Source organism: Dromiciops gliroides, chromosome 2 (genome assembly GCF_019393635.1).
Source record: "Dromiciops gliroides isolate mDroGli1 chromosome 2, mDroGli1.pri, whole genome shotgun sequence".
In the NCBI taxonomy this organism is placed as follows: Eukaryota; Metazoa; Chordata; class Mammalia; order Microbiotheria; family Microbiotheriidae; genus Dromiciops; species Dromiciops gliroides.
Genome location: NC_057862.1, coordinates 409407143 through 409425668, shown reverse-complemented (window position 1 = coordinate 409425668; position 18526 = coordinate 409407143). Strand labels below are relative to the sequence as shown.

The following is an 18526-nucleotide window of genomic DNA, read 5'->3' as shown; positions in this document are numbered from 1 at the left end:
TGCAACAAATTCCTTTGAGTTTTTTTTAAACTTATAAAGACCATCTAAAAATTCTAATATAAAACAGTCATGATAAACCTTTCTAAAAGTAGTTTCATTCATTTTCAGTTCCATTACAGAAGAAGTGATGCAAAAATGCAATTGGGTAAATGGCACAATGTTCTACAAAAATTAAGACCATTTTAATGGCAAGTTCTATGGAGTGAAAAATAAGCTTTTTACTCTGGATCAGATGCTCATTTCTCTTCTGCACAAAAAGACTCCATGCAAATAAATAGGAATGCTAATCACTCAAGAAAAGTTCAAGGAGTGTGGAAATAAATAAGAATTAGGTCCTTTGTGTTACATGCTTATATGAATGGAGTATATTTGGGTAATGTCCAGTTCCCAAAGAGGGAGAATGTAAGACTTGAATTTTTAAGTACTTTTCACTTAAATTACCTTCCAGATGTATTCCTTAGTATGGCAAGAGCATCTGGATAGCCATCCATGTTGTAGTCTCCAATGTGAAGGGTAATTGGAATGGGTATCTCAGTTGGTAGCTGTTCATGATAAAATGGCACAAAGCCCCAGACTGTGCCCTTGTAGCTGAAATCTTGTATCACTGGAATCCACTGAGATTTAAAAAAAAAGTTAGTGTTTATGGATTTATTCACAAAAATATTCCCCATTTATTGTTTTTTAAAATGATTACATTTTTTGTTAATTTCATATGTTCATTCCTAAGCATATTCTTACATTCTTAAGATAATCTAGTTCTTTTGTTTACAATAATGAATACGGCAACCTGCTTACTTTTAGGAAAAATGTGTAATATTTTCAAAAAACTATATAGCTTCCTTCTGGAATTACATTCATCTTTAGCCATGTTCACTTGGCCTAGTCCAGATTAAGAACTGTTGGTAGGGATTTTAAATTCTTTTAACCCAAAATGCCCCTTTTCTAACAATTTGGGTCTGGGTGGAAGGAAATAGGATCTACATTTTAAGGGGTGCAAAATTAATTTTTAAACTAAAGCAAAATGTGCATTCAGCTTCAAATGGTATTTATTTTTGGCCATCATCTCAAGAAAATTTAGACTGAAAGTGCCTTTTCCACTTTCTTTTTGTGCCTGTAATTCTACAAAGATAATATTAGCTGTCAACTTCAGATTCAGCTAGCACTGAGTTTTCTCTAATAACATGTTGAACTGACATTTTCTTCACTGAAAGTGAAAGGTTGATCTTTACTTGGGAGAGTGATCTCTACTACCACAAGTATTGGGATCTAGAGTTATTTCACTCTTTCCTTTTCAATACTGACTTCAATGGAGACCACAGAAAGGGAATACTAATTGGGAAGTAAGGTTTGAGAAAACTCTCCCTTCTGAGTGGCCCAAACTACCAGTTATTACATCTCAAAATGGAAATAAAAATGTAAGAGTAGAAAGTATGCCAATTAAAATATATTTGTGTCTATAATAAAAAGTTAAGAAATGCCAGAAAATAATATGATCATATCCAAATAGAAGCAGGTGCATTTACTTGACTGACTGAAATGGCAGGAGACCAAACATGCCAACAGATTTTTTTTTTCCTCTTTAAGCAGGTGGCTCATTTACATGACTCAAAGCCATACTATGTTAAAAAGGGCTCTTATAAAAAGGCTCAGTCCACAGAGTGCCTCAAAAACCTTAAAGGTTATTCAGGGAGTCAGAACATCTCATAAAACTCCCCAACTTAAAGATGATAAATGTTTTTTTTTTTTTTTTTTTTTTTTTTTTTGTGAGGCAGTTGGGGTCAAGTGACTTGCCTAAGGTCACACAGCTAGTAAGTGTTAAGTGTCTGAGGCCGGATTTGAACTCAGGTACTCCTGACTCCAGGGCCAGTGCTCTATCCACTACGCCACCTAGCTGCCCCAGATGATAAATGTTTTTAAAAGTTATAAATGACTTTCAGATTTTCATTAAAATATTTTTTAAAAAATAGTGAATTTCATAGGTTCAAAGAACTTAAAGTTGGAAGAAAACTTGAAGATCAAGCAAAGAGGAAGTCTTCATTTTACAGATGAAGAAACTGAGGCCTCAAGAGGTAAAGTGACTTTTCCAAAGTCACAATGCATGGAGTAATCAAATTTCTGACATGGTCTTCTACTTCTGCATCCATTGCTCATACGAGGCTGCCTTAATGTTGATTATCTTAGTTACCAACTTAATGATGAAAAATGACATGAGACAGAACATCTCATAGTGCCATAGGACTTAGCCATGGAAGGATTTTAGGGATTATTTAGTTTAACTCCCTCATTTTACACATAAAAAAAGGGGCAAAGCAAGGTGACGTCACCTAGGTAGGAGGTGTAAGAGATGAGCTTGACACCAAATTCATGCAGGATTTGAGATCTTTAGACCTCTAATGAGGTCTCAAGTTTCAGTTCTCAGCACCAAAAAAGAAAATCTAACAAAATAAAAATGAGTTGTTCTGATGATATGCTCTGAAGAAGAGTCCCTATTATGCTAGTATTTCTAACACTAAATAACAGAACAAGAACTTTCATTTAATGTGACCCCTAACAGTTTCTTAAGCTGCATGACATTTCTTTACTCACAGAGTAATGATTTTATGGCTTCTGAACTACAGTTAACATTACCTGTAACTTGAATCCAGGCTGTAATTACACTGATGTGAAACCAGGCCTGAGGTGTTAGTTGAACCAATGCTATTTCTCATGATTTCAAACTTTAAAGACTTGAAAGCAAGTTAATGAATTACGAGAAAAGGAGATGGAAGAACAATTAATTCAACACAGGCACAATATGTGACTGGTCTTCTAGATAAGTTTCACAGTATAATCAACTTTTTATTTTGATCACCACTAGCCAGGGAACAGCTGCCTTTATTTTGTAATTGTATTTTAGATGCTTGGGCTCTTCTAGTTATTATTAAAATGTGAAAATATATGCCCATCATTTCCACATCACTCCTTTACTTCTACTATCATGCTCTGAACTGTTTCTGTGACAGATATAAAGGTAAAATGCATAGTTTGAATATTGGAAGACAATGAATCACTATATTTAATACCAGATAGAAGAATATTGTTCTTAAACACAAATATGATGGTTTCTAAACAGCTCTTATTTACTGTGTTTACTTTTTAGCAGGAAACTGGTTTTCGAATATACACAATAAATGTAATGTTGTTACATATATTATTTGGCTTATCAGAGTTTTCTCCATCAGAATGGTATTTGGTATTGAACAGTTCCCTGCACCCCTTATTAACCCTGCATAACTTAACTAGTCAATAAAAAAAGAATTTAAATTTATTAACAAAAGAGTGAGAATGGGCTTTGCTTTTTTAAAAAAAATTGTTTCAGGGCTATTTTGGTTCCTCCTTCATGCACTACAGGTTCTTTTCCCCATTTCATTATGTTTTCCTTAGCAAAACAGTGGTTGTATACCTGATTAATTATTCCTGGTTTAGCTAAGTAGATGGCACTTCTCTGGCAGTTTTCATCTTCACAGCCTGGCAATAAGTGATCAGTTTGTCCATCTCCATCTGCCAAAAGAAATGACATGAGTCTGCTGCCATTCAAAAAAATTTAGTGTACTTTCACATAAGATTAAATCTTCAACTCGTTCAAAGACTATATTAATCTGGTCAAAAGGGGGCAGCTAGGTGACACAGTGGATAAAGCACTGGCCCTGGATTGAGGGGGACTTGAGTTCAAATCCGACCTCAGACACTTGCTGTGTGACCATGGGGAAGTCACTTAACCTTCATTGCCCTGCCCCCCCCAACTAAATGGAAAAAAATAGGCATGTGACTTAGAAATAAATGCAGTTTCAGAAATAAATTTAAAATTTTATTTTTATTTCATTTAAATATTTTATTTATTTTATTTAAACTGTGACTCCACTGAAAGAAGTTATACAACTGTGCTCATTAGTTCTATTACAAGTTTGGGTTATTCAATCTTAAAAGGGCCATGAATCTTTCACAACAATTCTTCTACTCTTCCTTGATCTACTTGCTACCACACACGCAGCTACTATTCCAAACCTTTTCTTCTCAGGTCACTGACAATTCCACCTCAGCAGAGGGTTCAAAGTCTTTGATTTCACTGAAAATACTGAAACCTCAACTGCACATTTCAAATCACTTCAATATCACTCGATGGCTCTAGGTCTCTCTTCCTTTGCTCCAGTCTCAGAGGATTAAATGGTTTTCCCTTTCTAAATGCAAACCCAACTCTTCTAGTATCCTTGATTCCTTATGTCTCTTTCTCTCTCTTACCTCTTCAATCCTCTCTTCTCTTGCTAATTTTCAACCTTCTCTTATCTATGGGTTCTTTCCCTCCCAACTTCAAATGTGCCCAAATCCCTTCCATCTTCACAAATCTTTCACTTGCTAACCCCAATGGATTCCTATATCTTTCCTGACTTTCACAACTAATACACACACACACACACACACACACACACACACACACACTACACATATATGGTTATCTATATATTTTGTCTCTATTTTTTCCATCTTTCAAACACTTCTCGATACCTTGCAATTTGACTTCCATATTCACCACTACAAGGGAAACTGATCTTTCTAAGATCCTGACACTTTTTGACAATTCTGAAGTGTTTGACACTGGTGACTGCATTCCTCCTATGTTTTCCTGACACTACTCTGTTGTGGTGCGCCTATCACTATGAATCCTTCTTAGAAGGCAACTTAGTATAGTAGAAAGTACACTGTGGGGCAGCTAGGTGGCACAGTGAATAAAGCACTGGCCCTGGATTCAGGAGGGCCTAAGTTCAAATCCAACCTCAGACACTTGACACTTAGTAGCTGTGTGACCCTGGGCAAGTCACTTAATTCTCATTGTCACCCCCCTCTGCCCTCCCCCACCCCGGAAAAAAAAAAGTTCACTGAATTTGGAGACAAGGTACTTGGACTTGAATCAAGGCTCTGAGAACTTGGGAAAATCCCCTAATTACTCTAGGCCTTGTTTTCCTCATGTATAAAGTGAAATAGTTGGACAAGAGGAACTTTAAGGTTCTTTTCAGCTCTGAATCTATGGTCTATTATCCTTAGCGGGAACATTAACGCTATCCTAGGTACAGTTGTACCTGAGGACTCTGTCCTGGGTTATCTTCTCTACTTTCTCTTGGTGATCTCATCAGCTGCTAAATGTTGAACTATCTCTTTTCTGAATATCCAGCCCTCATGTCTTTTCCTGAACTCCAGTTCCACATCTTGAGTGGCCTGATGAATATTTCCACCTCTGTCCTATGGGCAGTTCAATGTGGTCAAAACAAAACTCATTGTTAAAACACGACCTTCCTATTTTTGCAAAGGATGCTATAAATCTTCTTGTTATTTTAGTCTACAACCCACCATTCATCCATGACTTTTTTTTTTTTTTTTTTTGCGGGGCAATTGGGTTTAAGTGACTTGCCCAGGGTCACACAGCTAGTAAGTATTAAGTGTCTGAGGCTGGATTTGAACACAGGTCCTCCTGAATCCAGGGCCAGTGCTCTATCCACTGTGCCACCTAGTTGCCCCTCCGTGACTCTTTCAATTACTATCCATATTCCTTCATTCTGTTAATCAAAAAACATTAAGCATCTATTGCGTGTGAGGCACTGTGCTAAGGGGAAGGAATATAAAGAAAGGTAAAAGATTGCTCTCCAGCAGCTCACAGTCTACTGGCAGAGAAAACATGTAAACAACTACATACAAACAAATTAAATACAGGATAAATAGGAAATAATCAATAGAAGGAAGGCACTAGAATTCAGCGGAACTGGGAAAGGCTTCCTGTAGAAGAAAGTATTAGCTGAGATCTGAAGGAAGTTGGGAGGTAGAGATGAGGAGGAAAGGCAATTCCAGGCATGGGAGAGACCACCGATGAGAATGCCTGCTGTTTGGGATGGAGTGTCTTGATTGAGGAACAGCAAGGAGGCTAGTGTCACTGTAACACAGAATATATGGGAGGGATATGTAAGGTGTAAGAAACCTGAAAAGATAAGGAGGTACAGGTTATGAAGGGCTTTCGATGCCAAACAGAGGATTTTATATTTGATGCTAGAGATGACAGTCACTGAAGTTTACTGAATAGTGGGAGTAGCATGATATGTCAGACATGTGCTTCAGAAAATCCACTGTGATAGCTGAGTGGAGCATGGACTGGAGTGAGCAGATACTTGTGCCAGGGAAACCAACCAGAAGACTACTGTAATAGTTCAAGCATGAGGTGATAAGGGCTTGCACCAGGGTGGTGGCAGTATCAGAGGAGAGAAGGGGGAACATATATATGAGACATATTATGAAGGGATAATTGACAAAACTTGTCATTCAGTTGCCAAAGCCATATTGATTCTACCTCAATGACACCTTTTGCATCTGTGTCCTGTTTTCTCCACTTACACCACAGAATATCTTAGTTTGGGTCCTCATCACCTTTTACCTGGACAACTATAATAGCCACTTAACTGGTCACCTTGTATCCATCCTCTCTCCTTTTCCAAAATGGCCTCCACATAAACAGTTATTCCAAAAACATAGGTGTGACCAAGTTGATCGTTTTGCTCAAGAAATTTCAGTGGCTCCCTATTGCTGCTAAAATAGTAACTCCTCTGTTTGACATTTAAAACCCTTCAGAAGTTTGTCCTGTCCTATCTTTCCAAAGTAATAATATACTCAATTGTCAGAAAGACGTCACTTGATATGACTATAGTGAATATTGATGCGACCTTGAAGATAGAAAGTGATGAGGTTGATAGAAATTTTAAAAGTAACACACTGTGTGGTTTCTATTTGTAAAATAAGGAAATAAAATGGTTTGCTCCAGTGCTTGACATGAAAGGAAAATTGGATATTTTCCATCATTTCTGAAAAGAAGTGAAATGATACCTCACTCCCTGCCTCCCAACCTCAAGCTCTAATAAAAAGTTAAATAAAAAGCTATCAGCTTCCAAAATTCTTTGCTAAAATTGGTCCATGCTTTTCAGAAATGTTATGTTTAATAGTGATCATTAGTAGTCTGAAGAATTACAGTATTCCTTTTCTAGCTATATTAATGATTTTAAAAATTTTACTTTTTTTGCACATAATTTATTTAAAGATCTGGGCCTTTCAGCTGTACTTAATTACAAAGTCTGGTTAATCCTATAACATTCTAAGAATTTACCTTAAATCAATCAACAAGAATCATTAAGTACCTGAAATGGGCCAAGGGGGATAAAAAGGCAAAACAAACAAAAACACCTGTTCCGATTATGCTGGTGCTGTCAAGTTTTAGAAAGAGCACTGGATCAGGAATAATAAGACTTGAGGTCTAGCTCTGGTCCTATTGCTAAATAATCAATGTTGTCTTTGGCAATTCGTTTGGGGCCTCAGTTTGCTTCAATGTAAAACAATGAAGGTTGGACTATATGGTCTCTAATGTATCGTCCACATCTGATACTCTACGAGTATGCCTTTCTTTCACTAATTTACCCTTTTATAGACATGAGGTTGTTGGAAAGAACATGTTTGCTCACTCTTTTTTTTCTGACCAAAATGACGTATGTGGCATAATTTTTCTATACATATTATAGGTGCCAGTGAGGGCTAGTGGATAGAGAACTGGCCTCATAGTCTGGAAGACTTTGGTTCAAGTCCCATCTCTGACATCTACCAGCTCTGTGAACCCATTACAAAGTGCTCTAGGTAACTTTCAAGACTATAGGCTGCAGAGAAGGTATCTAATCTGCACTGGTGAAGGAAATCTCCTCACTGGGAGCTTCTTATAATGATGAAACTACAGGTGCAATCAATCTCTTTCCCTACATATGTATTTTTTTTAAATGCTGGTAAATTAGCAGGGGAAAATATTAATAAGTGATTATAAGTTTCAATAAAACTGATCTGGTTTATTTCAAATGTTCTTCTGGCATCATACTACGCAAGCTGACAGTTGTAAATTGCTATATGTCCATTTAATCTTGAGTGCTCACTGTCACACCAAGTTGTATGGATGTGAAAATTTATGACATGCCTAAAAGTGGTAAAATGTTTTCAAAATGACATTTAAATCCACTGTAAAGAAACTAATTAACAGGAGGAGATTTAATACATAAGACATAAACCTCTCTGTTCTAGCTTACATGCTCATTTTAATATTTTGTGGATTTAGATATAGATGGCTATTTCATGCCTTCACAAATATAATCCCTGATCAGAAATAGCCTTTTTTTTTGCAGAAATAAACCATTAACATAAATAGTAGAGCTGTATTAAAACATGACAATATGTACTTGAGTTAAAAAGGCAGAAATAGTAGTTGACAGGAATACAGAAGCACAAAAAAGGTAGTAAAAGTAAAATGAGTTTTTGTAAAAGCAAAGTCTTCACTTTCAAAAGCTTTAATTAAATGTGAACAATTTGGCATTTAATACTTTTCTTGGGGCAGAACATGAAAATCAATCTGCACAGGATGAAAGTCATTCCAAAAGATTTCTCATTCTTGCCAGGTTTAGAAAAAAATGGATCTTTATTTTTCATCTAAAATTTGCAAAATTATTAAAAATAAATAATTTCCCCCAATTCTATTCAAGACAACAAGAGCAAATCCAAATATGCTCAGGCAAACTGTGGCCTCTCAGGGAAAACTTCTGGATTAGAGTAATCTCAAAGAATAGCACCTATGATTCCAGTGAACATGGGTACTGATTGTCTATCAATAAAGATTTCCTTAAACTTTTGTAATTCCAACCTTTCCTTTAAATATTAGCCTTGGGGCAGCTAGGTGGCGCAGTGAATAGAGCACCGGCCCTGGAGTCAGGAGTACCTGAGTTCAAATCCGGCTTCAGACACTTAACACTTACTAGCTGTGTGACCCTGGGCAAGTCACTTAACCCCAAGTGCCTCACTAAAAAAAAAAAAAATTAAAACAATTAAATATTAGCCTTTTGGGGCAGCTGGTGGCACAGTGGATAAAGCACTGGCCTTGGATTCAAGAGGACCTGAATTCAAATCTGACCTTAGACACTTGACACTTGCTAGCTGTGTGATCTTGGGCAAGTAACTTAACCCCCATTGCCCTGCAAAAAAAAAAAAAAAAAAGAAAAAAAAATTAGCCTTTTATTGTCCCAATTCAAGAAGAAATTGATAAGGTCTATATAAAGAAGAACCAAAGTTTTACAGATATATCTTTAATGAACCTAAAATCAGATACAAAAGCCAATTAATAATCGAAGAGGAAAACTTCACAGATACACAAGAAAGCTTTAAAACATTTATGAACGAATGATGTTTAGGTCAAACTAATTTTGAAATTCTCAAAGGATAATTACTTATATGCCATTTGAGTCATTTGTGCAACTGACAAATTTTATTTCATATTAGCAAGTAAAATCATCTACAATTCCTTCTTTTGATTTTAAAACCAGGAAAGACAACACTACTTGCAAATAAACAACAAAGTCAGCTTCCCCGAGTTCTGTTTAAATGAGATTAAAATTGTTTTGGCTATTTCCAATTTATTCATGTTTCTTTTTTGTCATTTACCAACTTTAAGTTCTGTACTATAATTTTTTTTTCATTAAAGTATTTTTATTAAAAATCTTTTGGACTGAAGAGACCAATTACTCAGTTGTTGTCCTAAAAGATTTTGGGGGGTATAACATATTCCTTCAGTATGCAAAAAGGGATGACTTCTGTCTCCCTCCAAATTATTCCATATGAATCTAGGTCTGGAAAATTCTACGAAACCAGCAGAGTGCTCTTGATAATTTTATCTTGATGAATGAGAGCAGAATAACCAGATAGGAAGCAAGTTCTTTTAGAGGGAAAATAACTTCTCTTTTTCCACTTTGCAAATCTTGTCATTCTAAAATAGCAAATTAGAATGTAATTATAAATTATCAAACAACAAGATAATCTCTTGTACCTACCTTATCACTAACTAGTAATTAAGATATCAAACTCTCAAACCTCAGCTCTAATCCAATCAGCATTTGAAGAATGAACTTACTTTTATAAGTTTCTTTAATGTAAGAACCAAACTTAAAAATACTAAACTAACAGAGAATATATTGATCTATGTTCTGTCTTTCTAGCTCTTGCTTAATTGCTATGAAATATCTGCCATGATGAATTGGCAGCAAAAGAGAAAAACAACTTGGAGTCTTGATCCTTCCAACATTTGCTGCTTTCATGGTATTTATTTCCAAGATCAAAGCTTTTTAATAAATATGTTCTTCAAAGAAGAAAAAAAAAGAAAGTATGCTTTTTGAAGGGATAGAACTGTTATGTAGAAAAATCAGGGAAACAAAATATTCTCCTAAGATACCTATGATTCTATGAATTGATTTGTGGTCAGTGAAAGAGACCAATAAACCACGGGACTCCTTTAGAAGATGGAGATTTTTTTTGAGTCACTTCAGTATAGATGGTTCTGATATTACTTCCCATTTACACTGTGTGGATATATAATGCACACAAACACATGTATCTTGTATTTACATAGTTTGCATATTGTCTCTTCCATTAGAATGTGAGTTCCTTAAAAGCAGGAATCATGTTTTTGCCTTTCTTTGTACCTCTAGAGACTAACACAGTGTTTAACACATTTGTTCAGTTGTTTTAGTCATGTCCAATGGTAGGTTTCTTGGTAAAGATACTGGAGTGGTTTACCATTTCCTTCTCCAGCTCATTCTATAAATGAGGAACTGAGGCAAACAGGGTTAAGTGACTTGCCCAGTGTCACACAGATACTAAGTATCTGAGCCTGGATTTGAATTCATGAAGATGAGTCTCCCTGATTCCAAGCCCAATGCTCAAGCACTATACCACCTAGCTGCCATGTTTGACACACAGTAAGTACCTAATATTTGTTGACTGACCAAAAATTTTCCTATAATTTTTATTGTATTTACAGAAAAAAAGCTTACCACTTAGAAGGAATATTTCTGAACCAAAAAATTCATTTCTTAAAAAATTGTTGCTAACTTACTTTAGTCTATATCATGAGAAGTCTATCTTTTGGTGGATATAATTTATGACAGGAACTGCTTTCAGGTTACTTAAAATATATATATATTTTAACTAAACAATAAGTTTAGTTAAAAGGTACCAGAGTAGTCTGAAAGAGGTGAACACTTGATTTGGGTCTGAAGACCTGTTTCCAATCTCTGTTCTAATGGGTGAGTCACAATATTTCAGGGTCTCAGTTTTCTCATGTATAATAAGGACAATAACTGCTGGCATTACCCACCTCACAGGATTTCTGTGAAGACCGTATTTACTAAATTTGAAGAGTTACATAATTATTTGTAAAAATAAATGATCTGGACAAGTTCATTTTAACTCTTGCTAATCAGTGGAGAAAAAAACGAACAAACAAACCACATACACACAATTGCATTAAGGGCCCATGGAAAGAGAAAAGAAGGTGATCTGCTTAAAGGACATTTCTCTAGAAAAAATAATTCAGCTTATGGGCTCAGCTCAGTCAATATGTACTAACTTTAATCATGTTAATATCATAGCATCAAATGTTTTCTGTCTCTGTTGGATGGCTTTTCTGAAAAAGGCTTATGGGTGAATTGACCTAGAGCTGAAAGATACTAAACAATAAAGGTATCTTCAAACTATTACGGTTTCAAATGATGTAAAAATACTTTGTCCTTGAAATAGATATTACTCAAAACCCCACAATTCTCTGATTTATAGGTCTTGTAATGTGGACTTTTTTTGTTCAGTTTTGGTAACAGCCAATATCCTCTAAGCTGCTTACTTTCTCCCTATGGTCCTCCTTGTGGGCAATGGTATGCATTTTGGAAATGGCTAGCAAGAATTAAGTGTGCAATAAGCATACCCTTGGAAAAAATTTTTCTGTATGAGAAGCTAATGAACCTGGACCAAATCCACAAGTGTGGCCTAATCATCTAGCACTAACAAGTGAACCAGGAGGCCCCAAAATAACTCACATATAATTTGTAAGTTAAACATTTCTTTAAAAAGAACAAACTTATTTCAACGTATACTGCTTTGGCCTGTTTAAAAATAGAAAAATCTTAGGGTTCTGAAATTAATCATCTCTCTTTCAAAATATAGCAAATTAATACATATTATCTAAAATACTAATGGAATACTAATTCACACGACAAGAAAATAATAATTAGAAAAAACCAAAAAGTCATGGACATCCTGACATTTATTTGAAAACACAAAACTCCCAACATTCATTCTAACAGTTTTAGACATAGGAACTATCAAAAGTAACACTTTGGGAGAGAGCATAGCATAGGAAGTAATGTCAGTTTGGAGGTCTAGAAACCTGAATTCAAATGTTATGATACACTTACTAGCTGGCTGATCGAGGACAAGTCACTTAACCTCTGAGAGCCTTCGTTTCCTTATCTGTAAAATGGGGATAATAATACTTAAATTAACTAACTTGCAGGGTTGATATGAGGAAAGGATTTTGCAAGCCTCAGAGTGCTATGTCAATTTGAGTTTTTGTTATTATTATTCCAAGAGTGAACCTGGAACTAACAAATATTTGAGCACTTTGCCAATCTCTGATAAGTTAGACTATATAGTCTAACTAGGGTTACAGTACTCCCATGCAGAAAAAGCTGTATGTTTAAACATTTTAGTAATTGTTTTTAAGTGCTTCAATTAATGAACCTATAATAATTATTTTCTTGAAAGGCAACAAAATACATTTTTTAATAAATTACATATTAATTGTTTACTAAATACCTTCTATTGTGTCCAACATATTGCAACAGAAAAATTTAAGAAGAAATTTCAATGTTAACTTATTATTTCATTATTAATATATATTCATTGTTTCTAGGAAAGGTGATAGAAGCTTTATAGAAATCTGTTATGGGGACTACTTCTATATAGCTTACTAAGCAGGGGAAGTCTGTCTGTACATAGTACCTAGTCATTTTAAACATCACTGCTCACCTTTTTGTGAATCAGACAGTGCTCATTAGTTTTTAAGACATTTACACTAGTATTTCAACATATAGATCATGTTCATTGTTCATAGTACCATTTTACTTAAGTAAACCTTATGAATTAATATTGTAAGTTTATGAAAGATTAATAAATTCTGGGCTATAGACAATTTGGTTAATATTAGCTCTAAGTGAATCTTTGACTTTCATCCAAATACAATGAAGTTCACATTTATAATACCTACTTAAAATATCTCTTTATATAAAGCATTTTATTTTCCTTATTTCCTTGGAAAATGACATATTTCACTATGCAAAATTACATTTCGTTACATATTAAACAACCGAATCTAGCGATAGTAACTTTTTTTAATAAAAGAAAAATTAGTTCTCATAGAACAAGTGATTTGAGAGGGGTTTTTTGGGCATGATTCATTGCAGTGTTGAGGCCTAGTGTCTAAGCAAATTGTACATCTTCATGTAGGCGGAGTGCCATCAGCTGAATTATAATGGTGACACTAGGGTCTGCATGATTTCAGCTCTGACAACCAAGAAATTGCTGCAGCAAATTTATTTTTCCCCTTCTCAGAGCTGTAGCAAATGATAATCATCCAACATTAGCAAAACATCCTAGACAGGATACTCATTTATATGATACTATGCTCGAGCTTATACAGAAATTATAAGCTATATATGTGCTTAAAAGATATTAATTTTTTTAATTAAAATTTTTTTTTCTCTCCTCCCCATTTTTCCTGTCTCTATTCTGGTCAAAGCATCCTTGTAACAAATATGCAGTCAAGCAAAACCAAATTCTTACACTAATCATGTCCAAAAATATATATATATAATTTTGCACCCAGGTTCCATCACCTCTCTGTCAGGAGCTGGAAAGCATGTTTCATCATTGGTCATCTGGAATCATTGGTCATTGCATTGATCAGAGTTCTAGGTCTTTCAAAATTGCTTATTTTTATAATGTTGGTGCTACTGTATAAATTATTCTCCTGGTTCTGCTCGCTTTATCCTGCATCAATTCATATGACCTTCCAGATTTCCCTGAAACCACCCTTTTACATAAATTTCTATGGCACAATAGTATTCTATTTTTCATATGATAATTCATTGAGGCCCTTTTCAGGTAATGGTCACCACTTAAGTTTCTAGATCTTTGCTAATCCAAAGGAGCTGCTAAAATATTTTTGCATGTAGGAGTCTTTTTCTTTTCAGTTTAATCTCTTTAATCTAATAGTGATATCAATGGGACAAAATATAAACACAATTTAGTGACTCTTTGGCCACTGTTCCAAACTGCTTTGCAGAACAGCTGTACTAATTCTCAGCTCCATCAACAGTTTATTTATGCACCTGTTTTCCCATAGCTCCTCCAATATTTTGTCATTTTGGGGGGGGTCAACTTTGTCATTCTGATAAATGTGAGGTGTAACCACAAAAATGATTTTATTTTCAATTCTTTAGTAGGTGATATTTGGGGAATTTAAAAATAAGGCATTTTAACAATATTCATATTTTTAATATGGTTACTGGAAGTTTGAGATTCTTCCTTAGAAAACTATCTGTTCACATACTTTGACCATTTCTCAACTTTTATTTTTATTAACTTAATTCAGTTCCTTATGTACCTTAGAAATGAGACCTTTATCAGAGAAACTTGCTGAAAAGATTCCCCTTCCCCCAAATGACTTTCTCTTCTACAATGGCTTTGTTTGCCTAAAACCTTTATAGTTTTAGGCAATCAAAACTGTTCACTTTCACATATGTATTTTTCTAAATGATATAAATTCATTTTATACAATCCCAGTTTCAGAGTGAAGGAAAGGGAACATATATGTTTACATAATCTATTAATGGCATGGCAGAAAAATTGGGAAATATGTGTTTAACAATCTTCTTTTCAACAAAAAGGTTTAAAATATTTTTAATATGTAGATTAAAATTCTTATACTTCATGATGCAAAAGAAAGTAGTTTAGTATTTTCCTTGAAGTGTCTTACAGGAACTCTTTTTTTTAACCTTACATATACTAGTCCTGTTCTTAGACATACTTCCTTTCAAAATACAACACAAACAACACTCTACATCCTTCCACGGTATTCTGTAAGGCTGTATTAGAGTAGCCTAAAAACAGGGGACCTATGCTACTCACTGTATAATCCTTATAAATTTACATAATTACTTTAACTCACAGACTAGATAATTAAACTTATTTTCTAAAACAAATGATCTAGAATTTTAAGAACAAACATGGGTTAAAATTTGAATTCCACTATTAGGTATTGTCCTTAATTTATTTAACAAATTCCTTTTTTGGGGGGGTGGGGTGGGGCAAAAAGGGTTAAGTGACTTGCCCAGGGTCACACAGCTAGTAAGTGTCAAGTGTCTGAGGTTGTATTTGAACTCAGGTCTTCCTGAATCCAGGACCAGTGCTAACAAATTCTAATGACAGAAAAATATTTACCTTGTGAATTCAATTCTATGGATAGTTTTGTAAAAATGCAATATAGCATAATAAAAATATATTTGTTAACACATAATTCCAGAAAAACTCTTAGTTATAAATACTGTGAAAGAGAAGCTCAATAAATTTATAATCTACTTTGAATAATTTAATTTGACCTGTCATGATACTAACTATGGTAGTGATCTTTTCAGACTACAAAAGCTAATTGAGATAAAGATTGGCCAGCACCAGGATGATAAGCCTCTTGGGAAAACACAGGTGGTACACAGTTAGTAGATTATTAATTGGCGCTTTTCCCTGGAAGGATATAATATGCCAATACTAATCATTTAACTTTAGACCAGGAAGAAATTTTGGAGAAGAAATTTTGGAGATACAGGTTGGAGATGCCATCTTGAATGACTTATTCTTGGTAGTAAAAAGAAGGAACTAATTATATTGTGGATTAGGACAAGTGTTAGCCAGGATATTAAGGTTAAAGCCAGTGAACCTAACTCATCAAATGGAAATGAATCATTCATTCTGCCAATGTGTTAGGTATGAAAAAATCACAATTAGATGTAATCAACTAACTGGTGCAAATGCAGTTTACAGATGTGACCAAAGTTTGTCAGAATATGGCTCTTAAAACACTACATATAATTTTGCTTGCAACTTTCACAAAGTTGTACATTTTTAAAGGCTGGAGAAGTCCGAAAATTCTTTGCCTTGCTATTCTTAGAGGGAAAGTAAAAGGCAAAATGACTCAAGTACATTGTTCTCAAGAAAGTTGGTTATATATTTTTCTCTTATGTTAATTGATCTTTGTGTAAATGTTTTGGGTGTGGAGAGCAGGTATGCTGTTGTTCTGTTGTTTCAGTCTTGTCTGATTCTTTGTGACCCTATTTAGGGTTTTCTTGGCAGAGACACTGGAGTGGTTTTGCCATTTCCTTTTCCAGCTTATTTTAGAGATGAAGAACTGAGTCAAACAGGGCTAAGTGACTTGCCCAGGGTCACACAGTAAGTGTCTGAGGCCAAATCTGAACTCAGGAAGAGACATTTTCCTGACTTCAGTCCTGATACTCTGCCCCACCTAACTGTCCATTGGAAAGATGGCACTATATACCTTTGATAAACAAGTTTTGTATCTGAGTAATTAGTTCTTCCATGTTTTATAATTTTTGAAGATTATCTTAAAGGTAGTAGCCCAATCCAATATCATAAAAATGACAATAATACCAACATTAAGTTACTTATTCAATGCCACACTAATCAAACTCCCATAGAATTTGTAGAGCTCAAAGAAATATTGACAAAATTTATCCCAAGGAACAAAAGATCAAGGGAAATAATGAAAAAAAATGGGAAGAAAGGCATTCTAGTAATATCAGATCTCAAACTATTCCACAAAGTAATAAATCATCAAAATGATTTGCAACTGTTTAAAAAAGAGAGAGGTTCAGTAGAACAGATTAGGTACACAATTTACAGCAGTAAATGAACAGAGTAGCATGGGATTTAATAAGACCAACATCCCCAGCTCCTGGGGTAAAGACAAAACATGGGAAAAATAGTAAGCAGCCTGGTAGAAACTGAGTAGAACCAACATCTCACATTGTATACTAAGATGAGCTTCAAGCAGATACATGACTTAGAAATAAAAGGTCACATCACAAAGTAAGAAATAACCTCTCAGAGCAATGAACAGGGGAAAAATCAACGAGCAAACACAGGATAAGGAGAATCAGAAATGATCAAATGAAAAATGTTCATTACATAAAATTAAAAAGTTTTTATATAAGCAAAACCAATGCAGTTAAAATTAGAAGGGAAAAATTTAACTGGGGGTGGAGGAAATTTCATATTAGCAAGTTGCTTTGATAAAGTTCTCATTTCCAAGATAAAAGGAACTGATTTAAATTTATAAGAATAAGAGCTATTCCCCAATTGAGAAATTGTATAGGTCATTAATCTGACATTTCCAAAAGAAATACAAATTATCAACACCCATATAAAAAGTGATCTAAATCCTAATAGAATAATGAAAATTAATTTTGAAGTTCTACTTCACACTCATCAGATTGGTAAAGTTGACTTTAAAATTAAGACAGAATATTGCAGGGATATGGGAAAAGAAGAACATGAATAAACTGTTGATGGGGCTAAGAATTAGTTCGGCCATTCTGCAAAGCAGTTTGTAATAATGCCCAGAGTCACTAAACTGTACATATACCTATCCCAGTGATAGCACTATTAGGCCTATTCCCCAAAAAGATCAAACAAGGAAGAAAAGAATCCTTATGTACAAAAATATTTTATAAGCTTTTTTTTCTAGTGGCAAAAAAACTGTAAACTTAGGTTGTGCTCATCAAATGGAGAATGGCTGAATGAATTATGGTATATGAAAGTAATGAATACTATTATGCCATAAGAAGTTTCTGAAAAGGATGATTTCAGGGAAACCTGGGAAGGCTTGTAGGAATTGATACAGAGAAAAGTGAGCAAAACCAAGAGAACAATTTATATGATAATGCCAGCACTGTAAAGACCAACAACTTTGAATGACTTAAGAATTCTGATTAATTCAATTACTAATCATGATTCAAACTGTGATGAACTGTGTTACCCATGTCTCTGAAGAGGTGACCATTTTGAATATGAGCCCTGTAAGAGACTGTGTCTTTTGTATTTTACCCGAAAGTCTACCTGACTAAATTCAGAAAGACTAATAATCAGAATAAGGCTGGCCTTATTCTGAGATGGAATTATTTTGGCAACAGGAACTCTTTAAGTGGTCTATCAAGAGCCTGAGATTGTGTCCATGGAAGGAATACTGACATGAAATTAAGGATTCATTAAGTATTAAAGTATATATATGTAAAAGCATAAGATTTTAAACTAACAAAAAAAAGATCTAAAAAATTTCCTCTAGATGGTTTCTTTTTGCCCAATATTAACCTCAAAACAGTATATTCACACCTAAACAGTATCATAGAATCCCTGAGTTGAAAGGCACCTTGAAGCCTGTGTGGGCTAAGCCTACCAGAGCCCATAACTGGAAGACTGTTATAGATCAGTAGTAGGAGAAAACTGCAAGTCAAACATGCATTTTATAGCCATT

The 18526-nt window shown here is 34.6% G+C and overlaps 1 protein-coding gene across 2 annotated transcripts in view; it reads right to left on the bottom strand.

The window, feature by feature from the left end:
* ITFG1 (integrin alpha FG-GAP repeat containing 1) overlaps positions 1–18526 on the bottom strand; it is a 266663-nt gene that overhangs the window by 131775 nt on the left and 116362 nt on the right. For both annotated transcript variants that reach the window (XM_043984576.1, XM_043984577.1), the window contains 2 exons: positions 3443–3540; positions 442–614 (listed from right to left, as the gene is read on the bottom strand). In XM_043984576.1, coding sequence (XP_043840511.1) covers positions 442–614; positions 3443–3540 — 271 coding nt within the window. The remainder of the gene's footprint in view (positions 1–441; positions 615–3442; positions 3541–18526) is intronic.